Source organism: Notamacropus eugenii, chromosome 2 (assembly GCF_028372415.1).
Source record: "Notamacropus eugenii isolate mMacEug1 chromosome 2, mMacEug1.pri_v2, whole genome shotgun sequence".
Classification (NCBI taxonomy): Eukaryota; Metazoa; Chordata; class Mammalia; order Diprotodontia; family Macropodidae; genus Notamacropus; species Notamacropus eugenii.
In genome coordinates this window covers 94,217,121-94,244,533 of record NC_092873.1, presented here as the reverse complement: position 1 = coordinate 94,244,533, position 27,413 = coordinate 94,217,121, and the positions used below count along the sequence as shown (strand labels likewise).

General features: G+C 45.5%; 1 protein-coding gene across 5 annotated transcripts in view; it reads left to right on the top strand.

Moving 5' to 3' along the window:
* Window positions 1-26,309, top strand: part of CPNE5 (copine 5) — a 209,361-nt gene extending 183,052 nt beyond the window's left edge. For 4 of the 5 annotated variants that reach the window (XM_072641939.1, XM_072641940.1, XM_072641943.1 and 1 more), the window contains 8 exons: window positions 3,475-3,536; window positions 9,539-9,585; window positions 14,223-14,404; window positions 17,024-17,151; window positions 17,432-17,534; window positions 18,334-18,391; window positions 21,296-21,369; window positions 24,137-26,309. In XM_072641939.1, coding sequence (XP_072498040.1) covers window positions 3,475-3,536; window positions 9,539-9,585; window positions 14,223-14,404; window positions 17,024-17,151; window positions 17,432-17,534; window positions 18,334-18,391; window positions 21,296-21,369; window positions 24,137-24,355 — 873 coding nt within the window. In that variant the 3' untranslated portion in view covers window positions 24,356-26,309. The remainder of the gene's footprint in view (window positions 1-3,474; window positions 3,537-9,538; window positions 9,586-14,222; window positions 14,405-17,023; window positions 17,152-17,431; window positions 17,535-18,333; window positions 18,392-21,295; window positions 21,370-24,136) is intronic. The other variant, XM_072641941.1, reaches the window with a different exon arrangement.
* Window positions 26,310-27,413: the final 1,104 nt, after the last annotated feature.

The following is a 27,413-nucleotide window of genomic DNA, read 5'->3' as shown; positions in this document are numbered from 1 at the left end:
GACCTCAGTTTCTCCATCTGTAAACTGAGGGGTTGTTTCAGATGGCCTTTCAGAAGCTGTCCAGCTCTGTATCTAAAATCCTGTGACCCTTCTGAGGCCAAGTCTATTTCTTCTTCCGGGCCATAGACCTTCCAATATTTGAGTACTTCTATGATGTCTCCCACGAATCTCCTCTTTTTTTAGGCTGCACATTCCCAGATCCCTTATGCAGCGCCTACATGGCCACTTGAGAGCATTTCCATTTCAGAAAGGCAGATTTAGGATCAGTGTAAGAAAAAAGTTCCTTTTAGAGCTGTCCTAATGTGAAACAGGCTGCCCTGGGAGAGTTGTGATATCAGCTTACCTTTATATAGCACTTTAAAGGTCTGCAAAGTGTTTAAAAAATATTATCTCATTTGATCCAGGCAACAACCTTGGGAGGTAGGTGCTATTATCGCCTTAACTTTACAGATGAGGAAGCCAAGGCAGTCAGCCATTAAGTGACTTGCCCAGGGTCATATTATAAGTGATTGAGGCAGGATTATGAACTCAGGTCTTCCTGATTCCAGGGCAAGTGCTCCATTCTCTACCCCCAACTAGCTCCCAGTAGGTTGTTTCTGACTGGACATCTACAAGCAGACGCTGACGGGTGTGGGCTCTTATTAAAGATTGTAGAAGAAATTCTTGCTCAGGTACCGGTTGCACACCACATATTTCTCAGCTCCTTTCTTTGCCTCATATTCCATGGATGGAGGGTGCCGTTTGATTACACCTCTCAGGTCTCTGTGGTTCTGGGTTTCTTTGATATGTCCAGGTGTGTCTATAGAGAAGGAACCCTGTTACTTCAGGGATTACTTGAATGTAATTTATTCACCAGTGATGTACAAATGAAGGTTCTGCCGAATCTACCCTATGAGCAGAGAAGGATATCCCCTGAAGAGTAGAATGCTTTGGAAAGAGCTGGTTCCTTTAAGTAGATCGAAGGTCTCTCCATACCCTTACATTCATTTAGTTACTTGGCCAGCCCTTTCATGCTATGTAGGGCAAAGATAAATTGCTGACTGGCACCTGCCCTTGGTGTCATAAATCCTGAACTTGTGGACTCTGAGTCTTACATTGAGTAGATGCTTGCTGAATGAGAATGCGTATGGATTTCTTAGGTTCTGGGGCAAGGGCTTCCTTCAGCAGAGTTCTTGAAGAGAAGAGTTTTGTTTTCTTACCTATTCCCCACCCTCCCACTGGATGGTATGAAGACAGACTGAAAGGCTAGGACTCTTCAGTTTGGGAGAACAGGGATTGCAAAGGAGAGGAGCCTGAAAGATGAAGGCTCTAATGGAGGACAGTAACAGGCCCTTGGTTACCAGATTCTGGGATGAGATGCTGGTGGGGCTACCTCCAGAAACTGAAAAGAGGTAAATTTAGGATGAGTTCACAAGTCAGTGGGAGATAGAGAGAACCCCTTCCTCTGAAATGTGGAGTAGGCTGAGAATATCAGTAGGTGTAAGACACAGGAGGCAGTGCAGTATAGTAGCCTCAGAGCCAGGAAGACCTGGGTTCAGTTCCTGCCTTTGACACAAACTAGTTCTGAGAAAGTCATTTAACAGTGCTCTAGGTGTTTTTTTAAGATTAAAAGGGGCCAGCCTGCTTTAGTAGGAGGAAGTTCCTCACCTGGGAGTTTCTCATATCACTGAAATCTCAGGTCCAGTCTCTATCTCTTAAGGCATAAATTTCTGCTTGGACATTTATGGTGGGTTTATAAAGGGAAGCCATGGGAGGGGTCCATCCTACTTAGTGAGGGGGAGATTACCCACATTCTCCTCTACCCTATCCCCACTGGTTCCTGTCAGACACAGAAACCCAGGTTTAGGGATCAATTGGCTGATGTAAGGTGGTACTTTCTCTATAAAAAATTTCTTGACTTTTTTTTCTCCTTCCCATACTCCTCCCTTCTTTCTTCTCTCTGCCCCACTCCCATCTGTGAGAAAGAAACAAAACAAAACAAAACTCCTTTTACAAACATGTATAGTCAAGCAAAACAAATCCCACATTGATTGCATAAAAAAAAAAGTATTTCTCAATGGAGGTGGGTAGTCTATTTCATCATGAGTCCTGTGGAATCATGATTGTTCATTGTGATAATCAGAGATGATCAGAGTTCTTAAGTTTTTCATAGTTGTTTATCATTACAATATTATTGTTATTCAATAAACTATTCTCCTGGTTCTGTTCATTTCACTCTGCATCAGTTCATAGAAGTCTTTTTAGGTTTCTCTGAAAATATCCCTTTTTACAGTCATCATTTCTTACAGCACAGTAATTTGCGTTCCATCACATTCATTTACCATACCTTGTTTGGCTGTTCCCCAGATGACAGGCATCCCTTCACTTTCCAATTCTATAGGGCAGTATTTTCCAGGGACTCCTGGAATAAATTGATACCAATATATTTTGGACTGGGACAATTTATACCCCCAAACAATTAGCAAAGGGCAACTCAGGTGGTGCTGTGGATAGTGCTCCAGGCTTGGAGGCAAGAAGGCTCATCTTTCTGAGTTCAAATCTGGCCTCAGGCACTTAGTACTTATATGACTCTGGGCAAGTCACTTAACCTTGTTTGCCTCAGTTTCTTTATTTGTAAAATGAGCTAGAAAAGGAAATGACAACCTGCTCCAGTATCTTTGCCAAGAAAACCCCAAATGGAGTTACGAAGAGTCAGACATGACTGAAACAATTGAACATTACAAGCAGCAAAGATAGAAATGAAGAAGGCTACTTGCAAGAGGAAATAGAGATGGGTATTTGAGATAGAGGGTTTGGGGGTGAGGAGATAGTTGTAAAAGCAAAACAAACTTCTTGACCTTGAGGTGGAGATTTAAAAGGCCAATACTCCCGCCAGAGTGGGGGGAATTTGGTGAAATCCTGATCTACACAGCCTGGGGGTTGCCTCCCACAGCATTCTAAGAATGTTTTCCCTCTTCCTCTTTGTCTGTTGAATTCTTGTACCTCTTTTAAGGAGCCCAGTTCAAATGCTGCCTATGCTCCCTTCCCTCTTCTGTTTGTAATTACCTCTCCCTCCCATCTCATTCATCTGTCTCTTTAATATACCCAATCGTGCATTATCGTGCTTTGTACCAATCTGCAATATGTTTCACCATTTTCTAAGCTGTAAGCCTCAAGTTTTGAACCTCCCCAAGGACTTTGCATTCAGGAGGGCCTAATCGATGTGTTTTCAATTAAATTGGATTGAACAGAAAAGTAAGGGGAGACCTGGATGTGTTATCTCCCCTCATTAAAAAATAAATTTTCTTAAGGGCAGACATGTTTCATTTATGTATGCATGTTCCCAGCTTCTAACCCAATGTCTGACATGTAGTAGGTGCTGAATAAAAGTTTTTTGATTGGGTGGGGGAACCTAACCATCCAGTCCTCAAATCTAACCCTGCTCCATGGTCATACCCATCATGCTAATGGATGCTCTTCTTTTTTTCCCCTGAGGTAACGCTACTGTCCTTCGCAGTGGAGTCGGAATGCACATTCTTGGATTATATCAAAGGAGGGTGAGAGAAGGGCTCCTTACATGTTGGACTTAAAAGTTGTATGAGTTCCCAAATGCAGAGTTCCAGGTATCCCCCATGTGCATTTGGGCCTAGGTCACTCTGGGCCAAGGTGGTACCTTGAATCACTGGTCTGACTGATTTTAAAGGATATCCTCAAATGTTTGGGATTTGAGGAGGACCTGTACTTAAAATAAATGTTGGCTGGCCTTGTGGTCCAAGGCACCAGATGCAAGGCTCAGAGAGGAAGCTCCCTAGGTGTTCTGGTCTCTGTTTGAAGGTGTGGACTCAAGTCCCAGTAGATAGAGTGCCAAGCTGTTCCTGAGTCCAAATCTGCCCTCAGACACTTAGCTGTGTGACCCTGACCAAGTTACTTAATTCTGTTAGCCTTAAGTTCCTCATCTACTGGTTCATTTCCAAAATGAAATGGAGAAGGAAATAACAAAGCACTTCAATATCTTTGCCAAGGAAACCCCAAATGGTGTAGCGACAACGAGTCCGACACAAGTCAAGCATGACCAGTGGGTAGGTATGTAGTGTCATAGTGCATAGGATGCTGAGCATGGAGTCAGACTCATCTTCCTGAGTTCAAATCTGGCCTCAGACTCTAATTATCTGTGTGACCTTAGACAAGTTACTTAACCCTGTTTGCCTCAGTTTCCTCATCTGTAAAATTAGTTGGAGAAGGAAAAGGCAAACCACTCCAGTATCTTTGCCAAGAAAACCCCAAATGGGGTCATGAAAAATGACTGAACGACAACTTAAACAAGTACCTAAGCCTCTTAGCCCACTCTACAGAGGGTTCCACCAAACACTGGGTTCCTGAGTTATTGGCCCGTGAGAAAGCAGGGTTGGCCTCCCAGCATGGGAGCCACAAAGAGCTGCAGACCCCAAGGTTGGGATGGTCACCAGGCAGGAGGCAGCGGTCACAGGGTGCATAGATACCAGAGGCCAAGGCAAATGAGGGTCTTTATGCTGGGGAGGTGGGAAGGATCTGAGAACACCAGAGCTGAAGGAGAGAGCACAAGTATTCTCCATAGGTCAACAGGTCATCAGAGGATTGGGTAGGCAGTCAGGCGTTAGGGTACATGAAATTGCTGGAGGATGGAGGAAAAGCTGGGGATCAGGAATCTAAACAGATAAGCTAGAAATTAAGGAAGACACAAACAGTAGGGGTCAAGGAGAAGAAAGGGGTCAGGAAGCAAGACAGATAAGATAGGAATGAAGGAGTCTGTGGTTACTGGAGCGCAGAGAGAAACAGGGCATCATGAATACAGGACAGGAGAGGAACTGAGGAAGCCTAGACAGAGGCATCATAAGGTATCGGATAGAAAGCCACCCTTGGAGGTAGGTAGCTTTGGGGTTCAAGTCCAACTTTTGAAGCACTCTGCTTAGATGACCCCGGGGCAAGTCACCTAACTTTTCAGTGGGCCAAGCAACAATCCAGACAAGAATTCATATCCTGGGTGGGGGCCCATGGAGAGATTTCAGAGGTGTCTGTGTGCTTGAATGGTAGAAAAAAATTACGTCTTCAAATTGTTAGCCTTCAAAAATTAACCTCTAACTGAAATTTAGCATTTCCTTCAATTATCTAAAGGCAGCTAAATGACACCAGGAAATGGAGTCAGGATGATCTGAGTCCAAATCTGACCTCAGGCACTTACTAACTGTGTGACCCTGGCCAAGTCATTTAATCCCCTTTGCCTCAGTTTCTTCATCTGTAAAATGAACTGGAGAGGGAAATGGCAAACCACTCCAGCATCTCTGCCAAGAAAACATTGAATGGGGTCACAAAGAGTCAGACAGGAATGAGCAGCAACTCAGTTATTTAAAAACATTATTCTGGGAAAGGTTTCGTAGACTGTACCAGAGATCAAAGGAAGAATAAGGGCATTGAGTGCCCAGATAAAGGGATCATAGAAACATGGATCTAGAGGGAAGCTTGGAGGATCTCTAGAACTGGAGGGGGCCTTCAGAGTCCGTCTAGTCCAAATTCCTAATTTTATAGATAAGAAAATGGAGTCTATTGGTTGTCTGGTGATGACAGCCAGAGGGGGCCATGATACAAAAAAGGTTAAGCACTCCTCCTCTAAGATGATGTTACAGATGAGTTGCTGATCTGCATCAGTGAAGGATGTTTCCATACCAGGAGTTCCCCATTTGGGAAAAATCACAGGTTCAGATGAAAAACAAAAACCAAGACAAAGCAAAACAGCCCCGGAAAAGCAGATACTTGGGAATCAAGGGAAAGAAAGACAAGAAAAGGCACCAGCAACCAGGAGCCTGTGAGGTATTCGTGATATAGAGGCGAAATTGCCTTAGGGAGAAGCTTCCCCTGTGCCCCAGGGCAGGGCAAGAAACAGATCACTAGGGGAAAGGACTACGAGGTAGTTGGAGGCAGCTCCCCGCCAGTCCAAAGCTGTTGGGTCATCGCAGTGGCAAGGCTGCCTGCATGCTTTGGAGCACAGGGAAAGGACAGAGTCTGGCTCAGAGTCCCCATCTCCTGGACCCCTCATCCTCCTAGCTTGAGTGCCTGCCCAGGTGGGAGGTGGGAGGCATTTGGGTCAAACTCATCACTACAGTCAGAGCTGGTCCCTGCCAGTGTTCATTCATTCATCCATCCAGGGAAAGAATTGTTGAACTCATAATTTCCTTTGGCCTCAGTTTCCTCATCTGTAAAATGGGGGAGTAGAACCGGATGGCCTCTGACCTTCCAAGTTCTAGTTAGTTTCCAAGCTTCCTTCTACATCTAGGTTCCTTTGGTCCCTTTAGCTGGGCATATAATGTCCTCATTCTGCCCAAGATACACATTTCTGGTCCCTTCTCTGAAATTGCCCTCCCAGGGTAGCAAACACCAGTGCTCTAGACCTTTTGCTTCCTTTTTGCCTGCATCAAAATATACCTGCTAATAACAGTCCCTCATCAAAATGGTTTCATAATCCTACCTGTCTTCCTCACCCCCATGAGACTGTCCTGAGGGAAAAATTAAAAGTGAGAGGGCTTAAGATCTCAGATCTGGTGCCAGAAAGAATGTCAGGGGGTCCCCTAGTCCAACCCCTTAATTTTACAGATGATGAACTGAGTCTCTAGGAGGTTACCTGAGTGTCCTGAAGTTGGATAGCTACTAAATTGAAGTCTCAGAATTCAAACCCAGGTCTTCTGGCTACATAGTCAGCTTTCTCTCCACCATTCCCATGCAGTCTGAAATCAAGTTTCTTAGAAACAGAGAATGTTAGAGCTGGAAGGACCTTTGAGGTCATCTGGTCCAAAGCCCACTCGTTTTGCTCATGGAGGCTGAAGCCCAGAAGGGAAGTGATGTGTCTGAGGTCACACAGCTGGTAATAGACTCAGGATTCAAACCCAAGACTTTTGTCTCCAAACCAGCTGTTCTTACCAGAGTTCAACAGTCAAAGTCTTCAGTAAAACAAGGCCCAGCTGGCCAAAGCTGCTGCCCCTGGCACTGTGGAAGGGCACAGGTGTCAGTGTTTTCCACTGTAGAATGAAAAAGTTGAACCAGATGGTCTCTAAGGTCCTCTCCAGCTCTGAGAGCCTGTTTGCCAAGTCCCTCATGAAGGGCCTGCCCAGGCATGGGGTAAGAGGGGAGTATTTCTTTGGGCTTTCCTTCCTTGAGTTTCCATCATGATTATTTCCCCTGGGTCTCATCATCCTCCTATCATACCAGCTGGCCATTCTGATGGACTGCACCTTTGGGAGCCAGGGTGTTGGCAGGTTGTTTTCTCTAGGTAAAGAGGAAATGCCAACCCAGTATCAGGGCTTTGCTCCTCACCCACAGGAGGCATTACACATCATAGAAATATAGAGGTGGGGAGGACCCTAAAAGTCATCAAATCCAGTCCCCTAATTTTTACAGATAAGGAAACTGAGGTGCAGAGATGATAGATTGAGGGTCAGAAAGTGTGATTTGAGCCCAAAGTTATATTGTCTCTAAGTCCAATCCTTATTCCACTATACCATGCTGCCTCTGACATGGCAGATAAGCTTCCACAGCTAGGTCTCTATGTCCCATCAGGATCCCCATCTGTACTTTATAGAATCATAAAATTCAGAGGTAGAGCGAAACGAAGAAGTCATCTCGTTCAAAATTCATATTTTACACATGGGGAAACAGAGTCCTAGGAAAGAAACTGACTATCTAACATGATGAACTGGATAGAGGGATGGTTTTGAAGAAGACCTGGATTTGAATTCCATCTCAGTTATTTTGTTACCTGTGTGACCTTGGGGAAATCAATTAATTTCTTTGGGCATCAGCTTCCTCCTCTGTAAAATTCGAGTGTTGGACTAGATGACCTTTGGCCAAGGTCTTTTTTAGCTCTAAATCTGTCACCTACCATATTATCCTATTTACACAGTTAGTAAGGAGCAGGGATTGGAGACAGACCTTAGGAAGGGACCCCGATCTTGGTTCCCAATGCAGTTCTTTCCAGTATACCTTGATGCCATTATCAGAGTTACAGGACTTGCTCACAGTTACTCAGATAGGGTTAGCTGGACTGCACAGTGGATAGAGAACCAGGTCTGGAGCCAGGAGGACCTAAGTTAAAATTCGATGCGCAGGTAAATATTTAACAACAGGCTCTCCAAACAAAAAATGCATGACACACTCTTAAGTTTAATCTGCATCATTAATATTTTCCTCATTGCTCAACAAAGCAATAAATCAAGCCATAATTTGTGGGGTTTACTTATTTCCCAGGTGTAAATGCTCTCAGTGAAAATTTAACCTTTATTTCTGAAGAGAGCTAGCGTGAGCTGGCTCCGGCACTGTAAGAGACCTTTGCGGGCCAATGTAGTCCAACCCTTTCACTTTACAGTTGAAAAAACTGAGGCTTGGAGAGGTTAAAACCACAGGTCTTTTTCTCATTATTATTATAACTTTTACTTTGAGAGCCTCAACAGACACTTGCCATACTCAGATTACAAAGATTTTGTGTTGAATTTGGGGAGAAGAGGGAAAGGAAGAGATCAGGGGCTCCCCCACCATTACAGTATACCCTAAGCTGGCTTGGCAATCAATCCAGGTACTCAGGAGTGATTGGGTCAGCCAGTCAGAAACATGAGTAGAAAAAGAGAAGATGTGGTCTCCTTCACCTTTGTTTTTAATTCATCTTGAAAAATTATCTGAGGCTCCATTGGAACATCATTTCTGACATATTTCTGAAGGATAGAAAAGAGTTTTCCTGCCTCAAAAATGTCCTTATGCCTAAGGGCAGAGACTTTGATTTCACAATGAGAGAGTAGATCCATATATCTTGGGGCTACTCTGATACATAGATAAAGATCTGATATGGTGACTCAAATTCACCCTGTGGTATAAACGATTGATATCAAACTTTGCCTGTGATTCAAACAGACTCTTCACCTTTCTCTAGCTTATCCCCCTCCACATCTGTCACTTGAAGTTAGAGGTCCCCAGACTCATAACTGAGGGCAATTGTCCAGCTTCCTGTTTCTCTCTGGAGGTCCTGGGAAAAGATGACAATATACATGTTTTGTTTTGTTTTACAAAGAGATTCCATAGCTAGATATTGTTGTACGGTCTTTTCAGAATCTTCATGACCCCATTTGGAGTTGTCTTGGCAAAGATATTGGAGTGGTTCGCCATCTCCTTCTCCAGCTCATTTGAGAGACGAGGAAACTGAGGCAAATGGGGTTAAGTGACTTGTCCAGGGTCACATAGCTAGAAAGTATCTGAGGCCAGATTTGAACTCAGGAAGTAGAGTCTTCCTGATTTTAGGCACTCTATCCACTGTGTCACCTAGCTACTTAGTTCTTTGTTTTACCAAGGTATCCTACATCCAGTTATCACAAAACACCTTTTGATATATACCGGACAGGGGGCTATTGTCCCCCTGTTTTCAGATGAGGAAAAGCCCAGGTATATAAAGTGACTTGCCCTAGATATCACAACCTATATGTGGAAGTACCAGCTGATCTCCTGTACACCTTCTCAGTAATAATTGTTCTTACTCTTCTACTTCTAGGACTCAGATCAATTTCACGGTTGCCATTGACTTTACTGCCTCCAATGGTGAGTGACTGATTATAGAGAAGTGATTTCCTTGATGCATAAAGGAAATGGGGGAGGGGTGGGATGTAATTTAAAGGCCTAAGGAGTTAATTGTTGAACATAATCTGATGGATGATCCTGGAAAAGCACTGCCCCCTATCCTTGGTACTCCCTTTGCTTCAATTTCCACTCTTTGTAAGCAAGAATGATAACTTGTAGGCATTCCCTCCCAAGGTTGACACAGTCTAGAAGGCCCAAGGGATCAAGATTCCAGCCAAGGATGTTAATTCCATCTCTGTTTATTTATTCAGGAAATTCTCAAGGCATAGGGAGGGTTTCTCTATATTGAGTGAGATCACCAAGTTTCCTTCTGGTGTTCTCATCCATACTAATAGCCATTCTCAGCTGCTGCCATCTTGGAATCACCTGGTAGGTGTATGAGGACCTGGGGTTAGGGGTTGAGGGGAAAAAAGGGGGAATAAATAACCCATGAGTGCTACCTCCCATTCCAGTTAGTAGGTAGAATAGAACCAGGAAAAATAATTAAGCATGCAATCCTTAGAGACCCATGCTACAAGAAATCCTTTTTTTTTTTTTAAGAAAATGTTTTTTTCCTTTGCTCTCATTTTTCTGACCTGCTCTGAACCTAAACTGCTCAGCAGCTGGCTATAGGAAAAAAAATTCAGGGCTCAGTTCTGTGACCCTCAGTAATGTACTCTCAGAGGCCAAGAGATCTAGCAGAACAAAATGGCGAAAGCATGACATTTGGAGTCAGGAAGGCTTAGATTGAAATCCTACCTTAGACTCAAATTACTGTGCAATTAGGTTTATATAGTTTCTGTGTGCTTAACCGTAAACATGTTGTATCCTGTTAGTAAAATGTAAACACTCTGAGGGCAGAGATTGTTTCACTTTTTATCTCTCATTCCTAGCACCCTGCCTGGTATTTAGAAGGCAGTTAATTATTGCTTGTTGACTATCATCTGAGTCTCTTATTAGCTATGTGACCCTGGACAGGCAATTTAACCTCTCTGAGCCTCAGTTTCCCCCTCTATAAAAGAGAAATAATAATAATATTTGTTGGCTCAGGCTGATGGTACATTCTTGTAGTCCCTCCTGCTGGAGAGGCTGGTGGATTGCCAGAGCTCAGGAATTCTAAGTTGCGGCAGCAATGCTAAGTCAGTTAGGTGTCCTCATGAAGTCTAGCACCAATATGATGAGCTCCCAAGAGTGAAGGGCTGGCTACCAGGCTGCCTATGGAGGGGCAACCGTCCCAGGGCAGAGATGGAGCAGGTCAAAATTCCTGAGCCAATCAGTGGTGGGATAAACTCCCATGAGGAGCCACTGTCCTTCCAGCCTGGATGACATGAGGAGATTGTCTCAAAGATTAATTTTAGTAATAATAGCACCTTTCTTAAAGGACTAGGGTGAAGATCAAGTGAGATAATATGCATATATGTGTAATACACACATACCGGCTCATATATAAACATGCATGTAGGTTTGTTTGCACATTTGAACATACATATACACACATGTATACATGCAAGTGGTTGTGTTTATACATATATATCACTTGATTTTCACACTAACCCTTTGCGATAGCTGCTATTATTATTTCAATAATTGTTTGAAACTGAGTTTCCTTATCCCATCCAGGATGTAAGGGCAGTGGTTACTCACAGGCACCGATCCCACTGCCGAATGACATACATACATCTACACACATACACATACAATAACATACATATGCATGTATGTGTGTGTCACTCTATCACAGAGGATAGAGTCCTGGGCCCGGAGTCAGGAAGACTCTTCTTCCTGAGTTCAAATCCAACCACAGACACTTATCAGCTAGGTGACCCTGGGCAAGTCACTTTACCCTGTTTACCTCAGTTTCCTCATCTGTCAAATGAACTGGAGAGGGAAATGGCAAACCAGTCCAGTATCTTTGACAAGAAAACCCAAATGGGGTCATGAAGAGTTGGAGATAACTGGAACAATTGAACAGCAACAATATATATTTAAAAATTATATTTGTGATCTATACATATATCTTGGTAAACCTTAAAGTGATAGAAAGCTATTAGCTATATCAGTGTGCCTTACTTTTCCTAGGCTCTCTTTGATCCTTGTTCTCCTTTGGGGCTCCTAGACACCCCTGAGCCGGGCCTGTGTTTGTTTATGCCTATGCCTCTGGGATATCAGGTTTCATTAGTTACTAGGCATCACATCACTAAACAATCCATTCATTATTAGCCTCACAACCTGCCCCTTGTTTCATTTCTCTGGACCTTTTGAACTGTACCCACCCTGCATGGCTCCAGTTTTCCCAGGCCTCACTCGGAGCTACCAGGGCCCTCTCTCTGTCTCTCCAGAACAAAGGACTTCAGAGGGGGAAGGGACCTTCAGAAGTCAGCCCTTTTGGCGAGAAGGCCCCTATTTAGTGTAAACATGTTACAGGGGAGGAGTAACCCATTAAGTCATTATTACCCACCGAGCATGTTGGTGTGACCTTGGGTAGGGCATCGAACGACTCTCAGAGGCCAGCCAGCACAACTGGAGCCTGAACAGAAATTCTCTCTTTAACAGCCTTAATAAGCAGTCATCTAGCCTCTGCCTAAAGACCAGGAGGAAGGAGGTACCTGGTACCTTCAGAGGCAGTCTATTCCTTTGTTGTTGTACTATACCATCCTTTCAATTGGACTGACTCTTTGTGACCCCATTTGGGGTTTTCTTGGCAAAGATATTGGAGTGGTTTGCTATTTCCTTCTCCAGTTCAGGAAACTGAGGCAAACAGGGGTAAGTGACTTGCCCAGGGTCACACAGCTAGTAAATCTGAAGCTGGATTTGAACTCACCAAGATTAGTCTTCCTGACTCCAGGTCCAGCACTCAATCCACTGCAACACCTAACTGCCCTCTGTTTCTCTTTAATATACCTCTTATTGTTAGCCTTTTTCCCCCTTGTATTGAATCACTAATCTCTGGTGGCTCCCTATTGCCTGTAGGATCAAATTTAAAACCCTCTTTAGCATTTAAAGTTGAATGGCCCTCTCCTGCCTTTCTAGGCTTCTTATACTTCACCTCCCCTTTGCCCTGTTTAGTCCATGAGCCAGTTACATGACCCCTTTGCTGTTCCACCCATACAATACTCCATCCCCCTGATTATGCATTTGTACTGACTCTACCCCATTCCTAGAATACGTTCCCCCCTGCTCATCTCTGGCTCCTAGCTTCCCTGGTCTCCTTTAGGACTCAACTCCAACACTACTTTCTGCAAAAGACCTTTCTCTTCACCCTCGAGCCCCTTCCCTTCCCTGAGATTACCTTCCATTGACCCTGGTTATATCTTCTCTATACATAGCTATTTGCATGTTTTCTCTTCCATTTCCTTGAGAACAAGGACTGTTTTTGCCCTTCCTTGTACCCCCCACACTTAATACTGGCCTGCATATAAAATGAGGGGGTTGTAAGATGAGGTCCCTTCTAATCCCAGTAGTCTTTGGTTTTACATGTAAGGGGAACAAGGGTTACTCTAAAGGCCAGTATCAGAGGAAGGACTAGGAGCCATGTTTCCTGATGTGTGGTCCAGAGCACCACCCATTCTACCACCCTGTCTCTTACCTGACTGGGCTGCTTCACTGGTTTAGCATCTCCCTCCATTACTGGTGAGGGGGCATCCTCACTCACCATCTTCTCAGGCCTGAAATTAGCTTCTAGTAGGGTCAGGCTTAGTCCTTTTAGGTGGAATCAATAGGTACTCATTGTGAGTCTAGGAAATGCCCAGACCTGCACTGTTGGTGAGATGAGGAACTATTCTCTGCCCTCAAAGTGCTTACAATTCAGTTGATATAATGACAGACACCCACACATGAAGTAACCAGAGAATAATGCAAGGTGTACAGTGATCAATACACATACAATGCACATGCAGCAAGTTCTTCCTATCCAGAGAAGCAAGGTTGGTGGGTTAGAGTGCTCCAGTGGGACTTCAAGCTGAATGGGCATTATTTCACTCAAAGGGAGAACTTGAAAAGACCTTAGTCTACAAGGGCCAGGGTCTCCCATTGCATCCTGGACCATCTCCACTCCTCCTGATGAATATCTGGCCACTGGACTCAAGTGGCTCCGGAGGAGAAAGTGAGGCTGGTGACCTTGCACAACCCTCCCTTACTCAAATCCAAGTCAACTGCAAGTCATGTCATCATCTCCCTGATGTCTAAAATGTAGGACAAACATACAACCTAATCAGGATGGGGAGGGTAAAAATAGACAGGAGAGGGGAGAATGAGCATGGTATGCATGGGGGCAGTACAGATTTATTAATTTTAATGTGTATGAAGATAGAGCCAAAGGACATAATAATTTATTGAAATTAAAATATATCCTCCTTGAGGGCAGATATCTTTTTGTTTTTTTGTCTTGGAATCCCCATCATCCAGCATAGTGCCTGGAACTAAAAGTAGGTGTTTAGTAAATGTTTGTCCAATAGAATTAAATTAAGTTGCATTGAATCTGGGTTATTGTGGGAAAAGGACTTTGCCTTGAGCCCCTGCAATGGTTTTGGGGGCCTCTGGTGGACCTCAGGAGAGGATATGGCAGTGGGGATCTGTTCTCAGATCAGCCCAGGTCAGCCTGACATTCCCTGTCTCTGTAGGCAACCCTTCCCAGTCTACTTCCCTGCATTATATGAGCCCGTACCAGCTGAATGCCTATGCCCTGGCACTCACAGCCGTCGGGGAGATCATCCAGGATTATGACAGTGACAAGATGTTCCCAGCCCTGGGTTTTGGGGCCAAGCTTCCTCCTGATGGCAGAGTTTCCCATGAGTTCCCACTGGTACGTATCTCCTCTGAGGTCAGCCTGGAAATGGGGGAAAAAAGAGAGGGAGAGGAGAGGAGAGGAGAGGAGAGGAGAGGAGAGGAGATTGAGAGAGAAGAGAGAGAGAGAGAGAGAGAGAGAGAGAGAGAGAGACAGAGAGAGACAGAGAGAGAGACAGAGAGACAGAGAGACAGAGAGAGACAGAGAGAGAGAGAGAGAGAGAGAGAGAGAGAGAGACAAGAATAACGTCGGGCTGGGGCAGAGAGCAAGAGCAGGATTAGGGAGGAGCTGGGGGTGCTGATAATCCAGAGGGAGAGTTAAAATGCGAAAGAAGGAGAACATTTTAACAGAGGATGGCTACCCCAGCCTAGAGGTCCCTAGGACCACTAAGTGACCCCAAGAGCTACCAGACTAGCTTGTTCTCTAACCCACCCCCCCTACCCCCAGTCCCTTTCTCATATACTCATACTTCTGAGTCTCTCTGAAGCTGGCCCTGTGACCCATCCTAGCTCAGAGATGAGTGGAAGGAGGAGAAATTTGGTTGAATTACCCCCTCACACAGAGATACACATACTCACACAACCTAGAAAAGAGGATGTAAAAACTTAAGAGATGTCTAGAAAGGCCCTTAGTTGATCCAGAGGCAGGGATCAGGGAGCAAGGGTATTCCCCAGGATAAGAAAGAAGGTAAGATTGCTGGAGAAGAGACAAGAGAATAGGTGAATGGTGAAAAATGATGAAATGCCATTTGAGCCCATGAATCAGCTTGCCCAGAATGGCAGAGTAGTAGAACTTCATTCAAAGACATACATCTCTCCCTCCTGCCCCACCCCCAACCCAAGTAGAATATGTACTCCTTGAGAGCAGGAGCTGTTTTTCATTTCTGGACCCCAGTGCTTGGCACATCGGGGGCATTTAATAAACACTTATTGGATTGAGCTGGATTAGACTGAGCCCATGAAGATGATCCCATGATGTTGCCTCCTTTCTCAACAATTAAGGACTTAAACTCTAATGACTTTAAGAGGGTGTGGGGACAGGGAAATGAGTTCAGCTTCATGGCAGTCCTTCAGAACTCAGTAAGTATCCAGAACAGTGGGATGCAGAGAACCCTCATGGTCTTCACCTTTTGAACTATCTGGAATATTCCTCTTCTACCTTCCTTCAACATGCAACAAGATTTGAACCCAATCACTAAGATTACCAAGCCAGGATGAGCAGGGTTCTCTGAAACTTCTGCAGGACCACCATGCCCACCTATTGCCCAACAAGGGGGCCATGTAGCTAGACCATGGACTAAATGGGGTAAGGGAGAGGTGAAGTATAAGAAGCCTAGAAAGGTTGGAGAGGGCCACTAAAAACCCAGTGTTTTTATATACTACCCTCTTCTACCATTCTCTTCCTTCCCACCACAGCATGAGGAAAGCCCATGCCAGCAAGGAGTCATGGCGACTCTTGTACTAGGGATTTAGGCCCCCATTCTGCATTGTTGCCCCCACTATATGGTCTCCCTGGGACATTTCTCTGTGCCCTCCCCTTAGGATCTCCACCCCCATCCCTTGCCTTGGGTGCTTCCCTTCTGGTTTTGAGTTCAGGTGGGGCTAGTCCTAAATTCCAGTTTTCTTTTTTAATTGTGATTTTGAATTTTTATTTATTATTTTATTTTATTATTTATATATAACATATAAATATATATTTATCTTTAAAAATAATTATTTGATTTTTAATTGTTATTGATTGCTTTCATTTTTACATCACTTCCATGTTTGAACCCATCTCAGCCCCCTTCTCTCCTCATTGAGCCATCCCTTGTAATAAAAAAAATCCAAGCAAGCAATTCAGCAATGAAGTCTTATAGTCCATGTAATGTTCCACACGTAGAGTTCCCCAGTTCTGCAAATAAGGGGTGAGATGCATTTTCTCATCTTTGGAATCAATCTCTGTCATTCCACAGGATTAAGCTTCAAGCATTTTGTTTTGTCTTCTTTATTTGTCTAGGGTTTTTAATTATTTTTTGTTTTTGCTTATTTGCTTTGCATTTACCTTACTGGAGTGATTGTGTATATTGTTTTTCCTAATTCTGCTTGTTTCACTTTTCATCATAAGTCTTCCCTTGCACCTCTGAGCTCATCCTACATCTTATTCATTCTTCCTAAAATGTGATAATATTCCATTATATTCATTTTCCACAACTTGTTATTGTCAGTCCTTAATGTATGAGCATCTCTTTGTTTCCAGTTTTTTACTACCCCCCCAAAATGATGTTATAAATATTTGGGCCAAATAGGACCTTTCTTTCAGACTTTGACCTCCTTGAGATACATGCCTGGCAGTGATATCTCTACGTCAATGAGTATAGATGTTTAGGCACTTTTCAAAAAGCCTAATTCTGAACTACTTTAGAGTCATTCTGGAATATTTTGCATTTCATCATCTGGACCAGGTTGCAGACTGCTCTTCCCATCCTCCTTCCCCCTGAAATAGAACTATTCTTGTCCCCTTTTTGGCCGCCTCAAGCTTTGCCCCTCCCTCCCTGCCCCTGGGTGTCTTGCCCTTTTGCCTCCCATCCCTTTCCCCATCTTCTCCCTTTGCTCCCTTGTCTCCCCTTCTGGGAGCCCGCTGGTCCTCTGCTCCTAGAATGGCAATCCAGATAACCCCTCTTGCTGTGGTATTGATGGCATCCTCGAGGCCTATCACCGAAGCCTTCGCACTGTGCAGCTCTATGGCCCTACCAACTTTGCGCCAGTGGTCACTCACGTGGCCAGGTGAGTCCCTTTCGACACCCTTCCAGGAGAGACCCTCCCCCTCACCCCCTTCTCGGAGAGACGCACTCATCTCTGAAGACACATGCCTTTAGGCCAAAATACTGGCACCAATGTCTTGCTTCAGCCTCACTCGGGTCCTTCTCAGTCAGTTTCATACACAGAGTTCCTCTTCCTGGGTGGGGGAGAAAGGGAAGGTGATTATGTCTAGAGGCCACCCCATCCCCTCCTCAGACCCTGCCTAGGTTCTGCCACCTAACCCCCCCCAAAAAAACCCCAAAAGGCATGCAGCAACTGTACAAGATGGTTCCCAGTACTCCGTGCTGCTGATCATCACAGATGGGGTCATCTCCGACATGGCACAGACCAAGGAAGCCATCGTCAATGTGAGTCTGAGGGAATGGGATGGGCAAATTCTTGGGTGGGGATCTGAAGGAAATGTCATGGGGGTGGCTTTGGATCTTCTTTTGCTCATCCCCGCCTCTTTTGTGGCCTTGCTGCTAGACACCCAGTGTTTGGCCTGAAACTTTGTTCTGCATGTGGGTATAGAGTTGTAGGGAGAACCTGGGAGGGGGCCTGAGGTTCTTTGCCTTTTTAGCTTTGGATCAAATGAATTCAGACCATTAAGGGGCCTGAATTGATGGAGGAAAGAAAAACTCAACAAGGGCAGTCCTAGAGGATATGGCTGGGGGGAGGTGGTGGCAGCCCTAGTGTCTCTCCCTGCCCCAAATAAAACTTAGAAGAATCTCCTATTGCTAACCCAGCAGTGTCAGGTTCTTACTGGTCAAGGTTAAGTTTGGAGAAAAACGCAGAGGGGAAGAGCCCATCCTGGGTGGGCTCCTGCTACTCCTGGGTGTCAGACTTTAGACCAATCCCCGCTTTCCCTGTCTCTCTCCCTGTTTCTGATCCTCTGTCTGTCTTTTTGTCTGACTTTGTCTGACCTTCTTCTCTGACTTCTCTTTGGTCTTCCTTTTCTCTCTTACCTTGCCTTTCCCTTTTTCTTTCTCTTCCCTCTACTCTTTCCTCCCTCTTTGTCTTTTTATCCCTTTCACTCTACCTCTTTCTCTCTGTATCCTTTCTGCTGTTCCTTATGGTTCCCCCCACCCCCATCTCTTTGCCTCTTCTCCCTCTCGGTGTGCTCTGTTTTCCTTCTGGCTTCCTACACTGGTGCTCTTTGCCCAACAGGCTGCCAAACTCCCCATGTCCATTATCATCGTGGGCGTTGGCCAGGCTGAGTTTGATGGTAAGACCCAGTTGCTTTCCTTTTCCTTCTTCCTTTCCTATCATTCTATGCTTCCCTAGGGGCACCATGGGACCCATGGGGTGGGCTCCAACTGCTTCTCTCCATGAGAGAAGAGAAAGAGAAAAGAGAGTTAAAAGAGAGAGATTGAGAGGGGGGAGGGAGAGAAGAGAAAGAAGAGAGAGAGGAGAGAAGAAAGAGGGGGAGAGAGAGAAGAAAAAGGAGAGCAAGCACATGTGTGCAAGAGAGATGGAGAGAGAGGAAAGAAGAGAAGAGAAGGAAGAGAGGAAGGGAGAGAGAAAAGAGTGACAAGGGAGAGAGGAGAGGGAGTGTGTGTGTGTCTGTGTGAAAGTCTGAAAGGAAAAAAGAATGTATGTATGAGGGATGTAAAAGAGAGAGTATGTGAGAGGAAAGAGAGAAAGCTTATAAAAGAGAGAGCTTGTATGAGAGAGATAGAAGAGAAAGAAAAGTCTGTGAGAGAAACAGAGTAAAGAAAGAGTATGTGTGAGGAGAAAGCTAGTGAGGGAGACAAGACAGAAAGAAGGGAGTGTTTATGAAAGGAAAGAGAAGGGAGTGTGTGAGGGAGGAACAGAGAGAGAGAGACGGAGGGAGAGAGAGAGGGAAGGAGGGAGGGGGAGAGAGAGAGAGAGAGAGAGAATGAATGAGAAAGAACAGGAATAGAGAGATCATCACTGGTTGTGTGGATGTGTTATCTTCTGCCCTGCACCACCAATGATGGGCGATGTGATCCTTGAACAAATTATTTCACCTTTTTCTGACTCAGTTTCCTTATCTGTAAAATGGGCATTAAAAACCCCTGCTCTCCCTATCTCCCAGGGGAATTGGGAGGATCAATTGATTTGTGTAACAGCAAAATGCTATACAGGCTGTTATTTTTATCATTTTCATGATGATCATCATTGTCCTGAGGGAGGACAAAATTTAAACACTTAAAGGAGATGTGGGGACATTTCTTCCCTCCCCTTCTCCCCCAAAACTCTCAAATAAGTCTCGCCTAGATGACCCCTAAGGTCCCTTCTGGCTCTAAATTTATGTTCCTGTGAATCCAGGTAAATTTTGCAAACTGTGGCTACATTTACATGCTTCAAACACTGTGTGTAGGTCTCAAGGGGACAGGTATCTGGTTTGACCAAACAGATTTCTGGGAGGAAAGGAATTTTATTCAGGCTGGTGGAGAGGGTCAGGCTGTGTAGGGAGGACAAATTCAGGGTTCTAAGAATGATGTGCAAAGGCAGGAATGGGAGATTCATATTCAGGTGACAAGGGACAAGTAATTTATAGTATTTGAATTTAGAGCTAAAAGAGAATTCAGAGGTTAAGTCATCTAGAACATTCCCCTCATTATACAGTTGAGGAAAGTGAGGTTGAGGAAAGTTAAGTGACTTGGCCAAGATCACATGTGGACTAAGCATCAGAGGCAGAATTTGAATCAGCACTGTCTGACTCTGGGGCTGGTCTCCTCTTCCCTGGGGGCTGGTCCCCTCTTCCCTGTAAATGCTATATAAACGTTAGCTATTATTCGGATAATGATCATCATTACCTGCTGCCTCCTGGCTAGAGTGGAAAAATCTGCCCTGGGAAGTAATGAAGTAAAGCCCTGAGATGTGTGTGAGTTGGTGAGTGAAGGTGTGGGTGTATGTATGCATATATGCATACACATGTATGTATGTATGTGTGTATGTATATATGTGTGTGTCTGTGTGTCTAGCTGGCTGTCCCTAGTGGCAGGTGAGTGCACAGAGTGATATTTGTAAAAGGAAGGTGTGGAGCAGTTCCCAATGTCTATGAACACACACACAACTCTTATGCATTGGTCTGGGGTATACAAAACTCTCAGTCACCCTTCAGCTGCCTTTCTTCACTGCCCTGCCCAGCAATGCCCCAAATCCCACTCTTCTCACTCGACTTTGAGAACCTAGGGGAGGAGGAGAGGGTTGGCAGTAGGCTATTGAGGAAAGACCTCTGAGGGGGAAATCTAGAAAATGGTCTTCATTCCAATTTTGCCCTTTCCCGTGAGACCTTGGGCTAGTCAATTCCCTTCACTGAGCCTTAGTTTCCTCACCTGTAAAATGAAAGACTAACTTCCTCCTCTGATTCTTGGCCTCAGCATAAGAGGTGACCCTGGGTTCTCAAAGGCTCTGTCAGCAGAGAACAGGCCCTGGTGGGATGGCTTTAGGTAGTGACTCTGGGAGAGGCGGTATGTCTGTTGTCCAGGCACCAGCCTGATTAAGGAAAGAGAGGCTGGCTAATCACCTGGTTGGCTCAGTTTCTCAGTTATGGCTATCCTCAAGGTTTTTAACTACGCTATAGGGATATAGTGGTTTGTGCCAGTGGTGAGCCAAACCCAGTCAAACCATGACTCCTTGTGATTACAGTTTTAGATGAAAGAAAAATTAAGGCTTGGATTGGGTCAGGGGCTCACAACATGTTCCCTCTCTTATATCTCTTAACTTGCAGTAGAATTTCCTACAATATAAAAGGAAATAAAGTCCAGCATTTACTATGCATATACACAAAAGAAATAACTAAAATAAAAAGATTATTTTTCATAAAGAAAGCTTTACTCATTACATAGGAACATTTGTTCACTAGCTCTAGTATTTTGAAATATTTCCATTTTATAATAGAACTATTTGCTAGATATTCCCCAGACCCTTCCACAAGTTCCTCTACAGCTTGAGTGTATGTGTACCTCAGGTTGGTGGCTCCCAGACTAGATGGTCTCTAAGGCCTTATCCAACTTGGACATTCAGTGAATCTGTAATTGTGAGTGGAGATGTGGGAATACACAAATTCAGAGGAAGCCCCTCCAGGCAGAAACCCTACTGTGGTCAGGCCAGGCCTATACCTCAATTAAACCTTCATGATCTTTTCTTCTTGGTACAGCCATGGTTGAGCTGGACGGTGATGACATCCGGATCTCCTCCCGGGGGAAGTTAGCAGAGCGTGACATTGTCCAGGTAGCTGTCCAAAGGCCCCCATCCCTGAGTTACCCAGCCTGTCTGTCTCTAGTCTCTCAGCTGAATATGGTACCCTCTCCTCTCCCATGGGGACTTTACTGGGGAGGACAAAGGAAGAACAGTACTTGGAACCCTGGGCCAATCTGGATGAAGATGGGGACTCAATTTCATGCTTCTTACCACCTCCCTATCTTCGTGGACATGTGTCCTGCTCTTCCCACCTCCACCCTATTCCATTCTTTACCTTTTGCAATCCTACCCATTTTTAAGGACCTCCTACACACACATGCACAGACACACACACACACAGACACAGACACACAGACACACACAGACACACACACACACACACACACACACACACACCAGAGTCACACTCTCCCTCTCCCACCAACCTCCACATCTATCCAAATTCACCTCATCCTTCCAGACCCAAATCAAGGCCCACTTTCTTTAGGAAGTCTTCCCTGACTATTTCATCCCCTGATCTTGCCCAGCTAGCACTCCTAATCTATAGCATTTGGTTGGCCATTCTGTTCTTTTCTCATTCTGTTTATCCGTGTTCTGCCCATCCAGCTAGATTATAAATTCCTGGAGGGCAATGGTCATGTCTTTACTCTTTCTGTATCCCCTACAGGGTCTAGCCTAGTGCCAGTCACATAGTAGACACTCCGGTTATTTCGTAATCGCACAATTGACTAGTTTATTAGGTACCTGCAAGAGTACACAACATTGTGCCAGAAGCTCTGATGAGCACATATATTATAAAGGTAATAGCAGACACAGTCCCTGACCTCCAGGGCACTTGTTGTCACCACAGCTAGGGAGATGGGACAAGGAAAGTGAACTATGAGGTGTGGAGAACATTGACTTCTTTCCTATCCTAAGGCAAAGGCAGCACAAAGAGCCTGCATCTCTGGCCTGATGACCCTTACACTGTATCCCTTGTACTGAGTGTGCCGATAGGATGGAGAGCATCAGCATAGCTCTAGGGAATCTGGTGACCTGAGTGGTTTTCCTTATGTGTCTGAATCTGTATTCCCTTGGGTTATGTATTTCTCTGGGAAAGGCATCTGTATTAGAGGCAATTGGGTGGCTCAATGGATAGAGTACTGCACCTAGAGTCAGAAATTGAGTTCAAATCCAATCTCAGACACTTACTAGCTGTGTGACCCTGGCCAAGTCACTTAACTTCTGTTTGCCTTAATCCACTGGGGAAGGAAATGGCAAACTACTCTAGCATATTTCCTGAGAAAACCCCATGGACAGTATTGGCATGCCATGGTCCATGGGGTTACAAAGAGTTGGATACAACTGAACATCAGTAAATAGGGAGCAGCTGAAAGTCCTTCAACAAGACAGTGATATGTTGAAAAGGATAAATGAGAGATAGAAGGGAAGGGGAAATGGAGGCTAACTGGGAGGGAATTGCAGGAGTCTAGGGGTAGAGAGAAGAGACTGTGAACATGAGAGGAATGGGCAGTGAGAAATGCTGAAGAGAAAAAACAAATTGAAAATCCTCCCTGTTGGGGGTCTTCGAGCAAAGGCTGAAGGATACTGGAAGGAGTTCTTGGTCACATACAGATTGGACTAGATGGTCCCTTAAACCACTGATGTTCTGTGTTAATTAGGTCTCCTTTCGTTGTTCAGTCATTTCAGTTGTGTCTGACTCTTCATGATCCTATTTGGAGTTTTCTTGGCAAAGATACTGGAATGGTTTACCATTTCCTTCTCTATCTCATTTGACAGAGGAGGAAACTGAGGCAAAGTGTGATGTGACTAGGGATCACACAGCTAGTAAGTAACTGAGACCAGATTTGAATTCAAGATGAATCTTCCTGAGTTTAGGCATGGTGCTCTATCCACTGTACCACCTAGCTGCGCCCCCCTGACACAGACATGAATAAATACTGAATCAGAAGCAGTTCCAGAAGTTTAAGGTCTGAAAGCAGCAGGAAAAGTGGTGTCATTGATAATCAAGGAGTGATCAAGAGAAGGCAACAGATTTGAGAGGGAAAGGGGAGACAGGTAATCTTAAGATCTTGGTGAAATCTGTAAAAGTAGCTCTCTTCTAAGTACCTGAAGTGAGGAAGACTAGAGAGAAATCAGGGCTAGAGATATAAGTGGCAGGGAATTATCCATGCTGAGGTGGTAATTGGAACCACAAGAGATGACCAGTGTCAACCTAGAGGAATAGGAGAACCAGGCCTGGGGCTGAGTCTTGGGGAACAGTGATGATAATGAACAGCAGCCACTAAGAGAGACAGAAAGAACAGCCACAGAGGTGAGGGGAGACCCAGTAAAGGGGTGTCCTGGAAGCAAATAAGAGGAGAATTTCAAGAGGGACAGGTTTCATTAATCTGTTAGTGGTATCAGAGGCAGTGAAGATGAGACAGACAAGAATCAAATCCCTAGAGAAGGGGTCCTTGCCAAAAGCTTAGGCCAGGGCCCTTCAGAACTATAAGTCTATTGGAAAAATCTCCCATGTTCCTTTTAGAAATTATGATGGTACTTTGAACAGGATGGCACCATAAACTTCATTCAAAAGGGCTGTAATAGCCACATGAACTCAAAAGAATTTTTAAGTTGTTGCAGTCATACTAAATTCTGACCATAGGAGAGGTCCCCACACCCTTAGGAGGTGGATGTCTTTGATACGAGTCCATGCCTGCTTCCCTTGGCTGAGAGGATAGGGTCGGGGGGTGATCTGATTGGATGGAGGGTGCTGCCAGCAGCCTGGTCTGACAGCCTTTCTCTGTTTCTCTAGTTTGTGCCATTCCGGGACTATGTGGATCGAACGGGGAATCATGTGCTAAGCATGGCTCGCCTAGCCAGAGATGTACTGGCTGAGATCCCTGACCAGCTGGTCTCCTACATGAAAGCACAAGGCATCCGTCCCCGCCCACCCCCAGGACCTCCTGCCCACACCCCATCTCGGTCCCCTTCGCACACTCCACCTGCTTCCCCTATGCACACAAACATCTAAGGACAGGGCATAGGTGGGGTGGTAAGAGGTGTGGGTTCCCTGGGACATGCGCCTGCACACACGCACACACACACACACACACACACACACACACACACACACACACACACACCACTGAGGTTCAAATTCCAGCTCTGTCATTTACTACTGATGTGACCTTTGGCAAGTCACCCATCCCTGGTGGGGAGGGGGTGGAGAGGCAGCTCAGTCTTCTCATTTGTAAAATGAGGATTTGGCCTTGATCATCTCCAAGGCCTTTTCCCACTATACCCAGTGATCCACAATGACCAGAGGGGGTAGAGTCTAAAGGATGAGCCTGGGACCTCCTAGGCAGAACCCTTCACCATGCCTCTGACTCTCTGCCAGAGTCCCTAACCTCCCATCTTGCAGGGGCCCAGCACCAGCCCAATTGTTCTCCCCACCCAGAGCCCTGACTCTTCCCTCTGTTTCTCCTCACCCACACCCACCCCCTAGCCAGTGTCACAAACATCTGGACCTCCTGAGGATCGAGGCAAGGAAGAGGGACTCACTGGGTTGGGGGGGCAAGGCTTCACAGAATAATAGGGAGACCCAGTGGCTTGGGACAGAAGAGAATCAGAGTGGATCAGATCAGGAGCCAGGCACCAAGGCAGCCCCCCAGGAAACTGTGTCCCTCCACAGTCCCTGGGCTCGCTGCCTCCTGTCTCCCTTGCCAAATGAGGTGCGGCAATGTGAGGGCAGACCTCTCCTCTCAAGGACAGAGGGCATCAAGCCTTTCCCTTCCCCCACAAAGGATTTCCCAGGAGCTCCAGAGCCCGGGGCTCGTTCTGCTGGAGCTGAGCCAATCAGATGGGGAGCTTCTGCCTACCCTCTCCCCACCCCCACCTGCCAGCTTACCTCCTGACCCAGCCCCTGAGGGGGACAGGAGGAGGGAGAGGCTCTGAAACCTTCTCACTCCCTCCTCTGTCTGGCTTCTTTCCTGACCATTTGAGCTTCAGGAGGGTGTTAAAGAATCTTTCAGCCAGGGCACAATGCAAGGCAGGGAGGGGGCTGTGGGGCAGTCCACACTCCGGTCTGTGCAAGGTCAACCCTCTGACAAAAGTGTGCAGCAAACGAGAGGGGTGATCAGGCACACCCTTCTACCTCCCCTGGTAACCTGACTCCTCTACTTGCCCCCCACAGACCTGAGCTCCCTCCTATTTCTATTGCTAAAGATTGCCCCATTTAGGTATGATAATGGGATATTTGCATGATATTGGGGGGTCACTGAAGACTCCCCTCAGAACAGACCCAAAGAAATGGATCTCTAATAGTGGAATTTCAGATCCTGGAGAGGAGAGAGATTTGAATTATAGATGCTGCAAAATTTGTGGCTCCCTCCTCCATGCCCCTGAAAACCTGTGTCCCCAGTACCCGGGCCAAGCAAATGCCCCCTCACTGGAGTAATGTCTGGTCAATAGTCCATGCCAGATGTGGACCCCCTTTGAGTATAAAGTACCCCAGTTGTATCCAGTCCTAACTCCAGTCTTAGGAGAAGCAGGCCCCACAAACCTAGATGCAGCTCTCCAGGATGAGGGCTATCTCTGCCCAAACCTGGGAAGGTGTTTTTTCTGGGTGGCAGGTGACATGAAGAGGCTGGCTCCCCACATGCCCACCCTTGACCCCCAAGTAGGTAGTCGGTGATGCATGCCAGTCCATCCTGCTGCATGGGGCTGCCTGTGCCCACTGAACACTCAGCTTCCCTCAAATCCCCATTGGAGACACTCCCTTGTTTGCCCAGCTCCCAAGTAATACATCTGTGCCCAAAGCCGGGGGTTCCCTGCCTGCCGGTCCCTGTCCAGTTCCATTCCTCTTTGTTCTGTGCATGATGGTCGTATTTCTAACCCATGTTGTCCTCGGTGGAGTCTTTGGTGGGAGCTGCTGTGTATTGACACTGCCTTAAACTGAAATAAATTGGATCCTTTTATTAAAAGCAGCCACCCTCGCTTTTCTTCTGTTCTGTGGGAATCTCTCTGGTACCTGTAGCTAACATGGATGAAGTCCTAGCCAGGTGGTAGAAGTGAAGCAGGGGAGTAAGCCTATCACACGACTTGGGCAGAGCCATTGAATGTCAGAGCTGGGAGGGACCGGAGAGGTCACCTACACCAGTGATGTAAATTAACTCAAATAGAAAAGGTCCACTAAACCAGACCCAAGGATCCCTGCAGGCCACCATGATTTTACTGACTTAGAAAACCACATGGTAACATCATCTTATGATCTTCTACTGTATTTTTACTTATTTTGTTAAATATTTCCCAGTGATATTTTAAACTGGTTCAGGTGGCATTCAGGAATGCTGCAGGTCCTACTGGGGCCTCTACTCTAGACTAACTCTCTCATTTTTACAGAGGTGGATACTGTGACCATGTCACCCCTCCTACTTCAACCTTAGCCACTTACTGTGGCTCCGTATTATCTCTGAGACAAAATGTCAGCTTTTCTATTTGACATTTAAAGTCCTTCCCCATCAAGGTTTGGTGATCAGTGTATGCCCTAATGACAGGAAACAGGGACACTTTTTTGGACCAAGGACAGCAGTCCCATCCCTTTCCTTCTCTGAAATGAGGAGAGCTTCTTGAGAAACTGGAATTTTTTGAAGACAGGAGAGAGAACTTTAGGATGATAATTAGTGGAATAAAGCAGGGGAAAATTAACTTGAGAGCCTCAGTTCAAACCCCAGGTCATTTTGAGACATTATATATTTCTCCCTTTCGTGAACTCTGTATTTCAGCCAAATTAATCCATTTGTGGTTCTTCATACATGATATTCATTTTCCTATCTCCAGGCCTTTGCCCCATGCCTTCCTCCTCATGTTGGTCTCTTGGAGAAGGGGCTCTTGGTCACACATGGATTGGACTAGATGACCTTTGAAATCCCTTCCAACACTAACATTCTGTGGTGATTGGGTCCCTTTTTGTTGTTCAGTTAAGTCATGCCTGACTCTTGGTGACCCCTTTTGGGGTTTTCTTGGAAAAGACACTGGAGTGGTTTGCCATTTTTTTCTCCAGCACATTTTGTAGGTGAGGAAATTGAGGC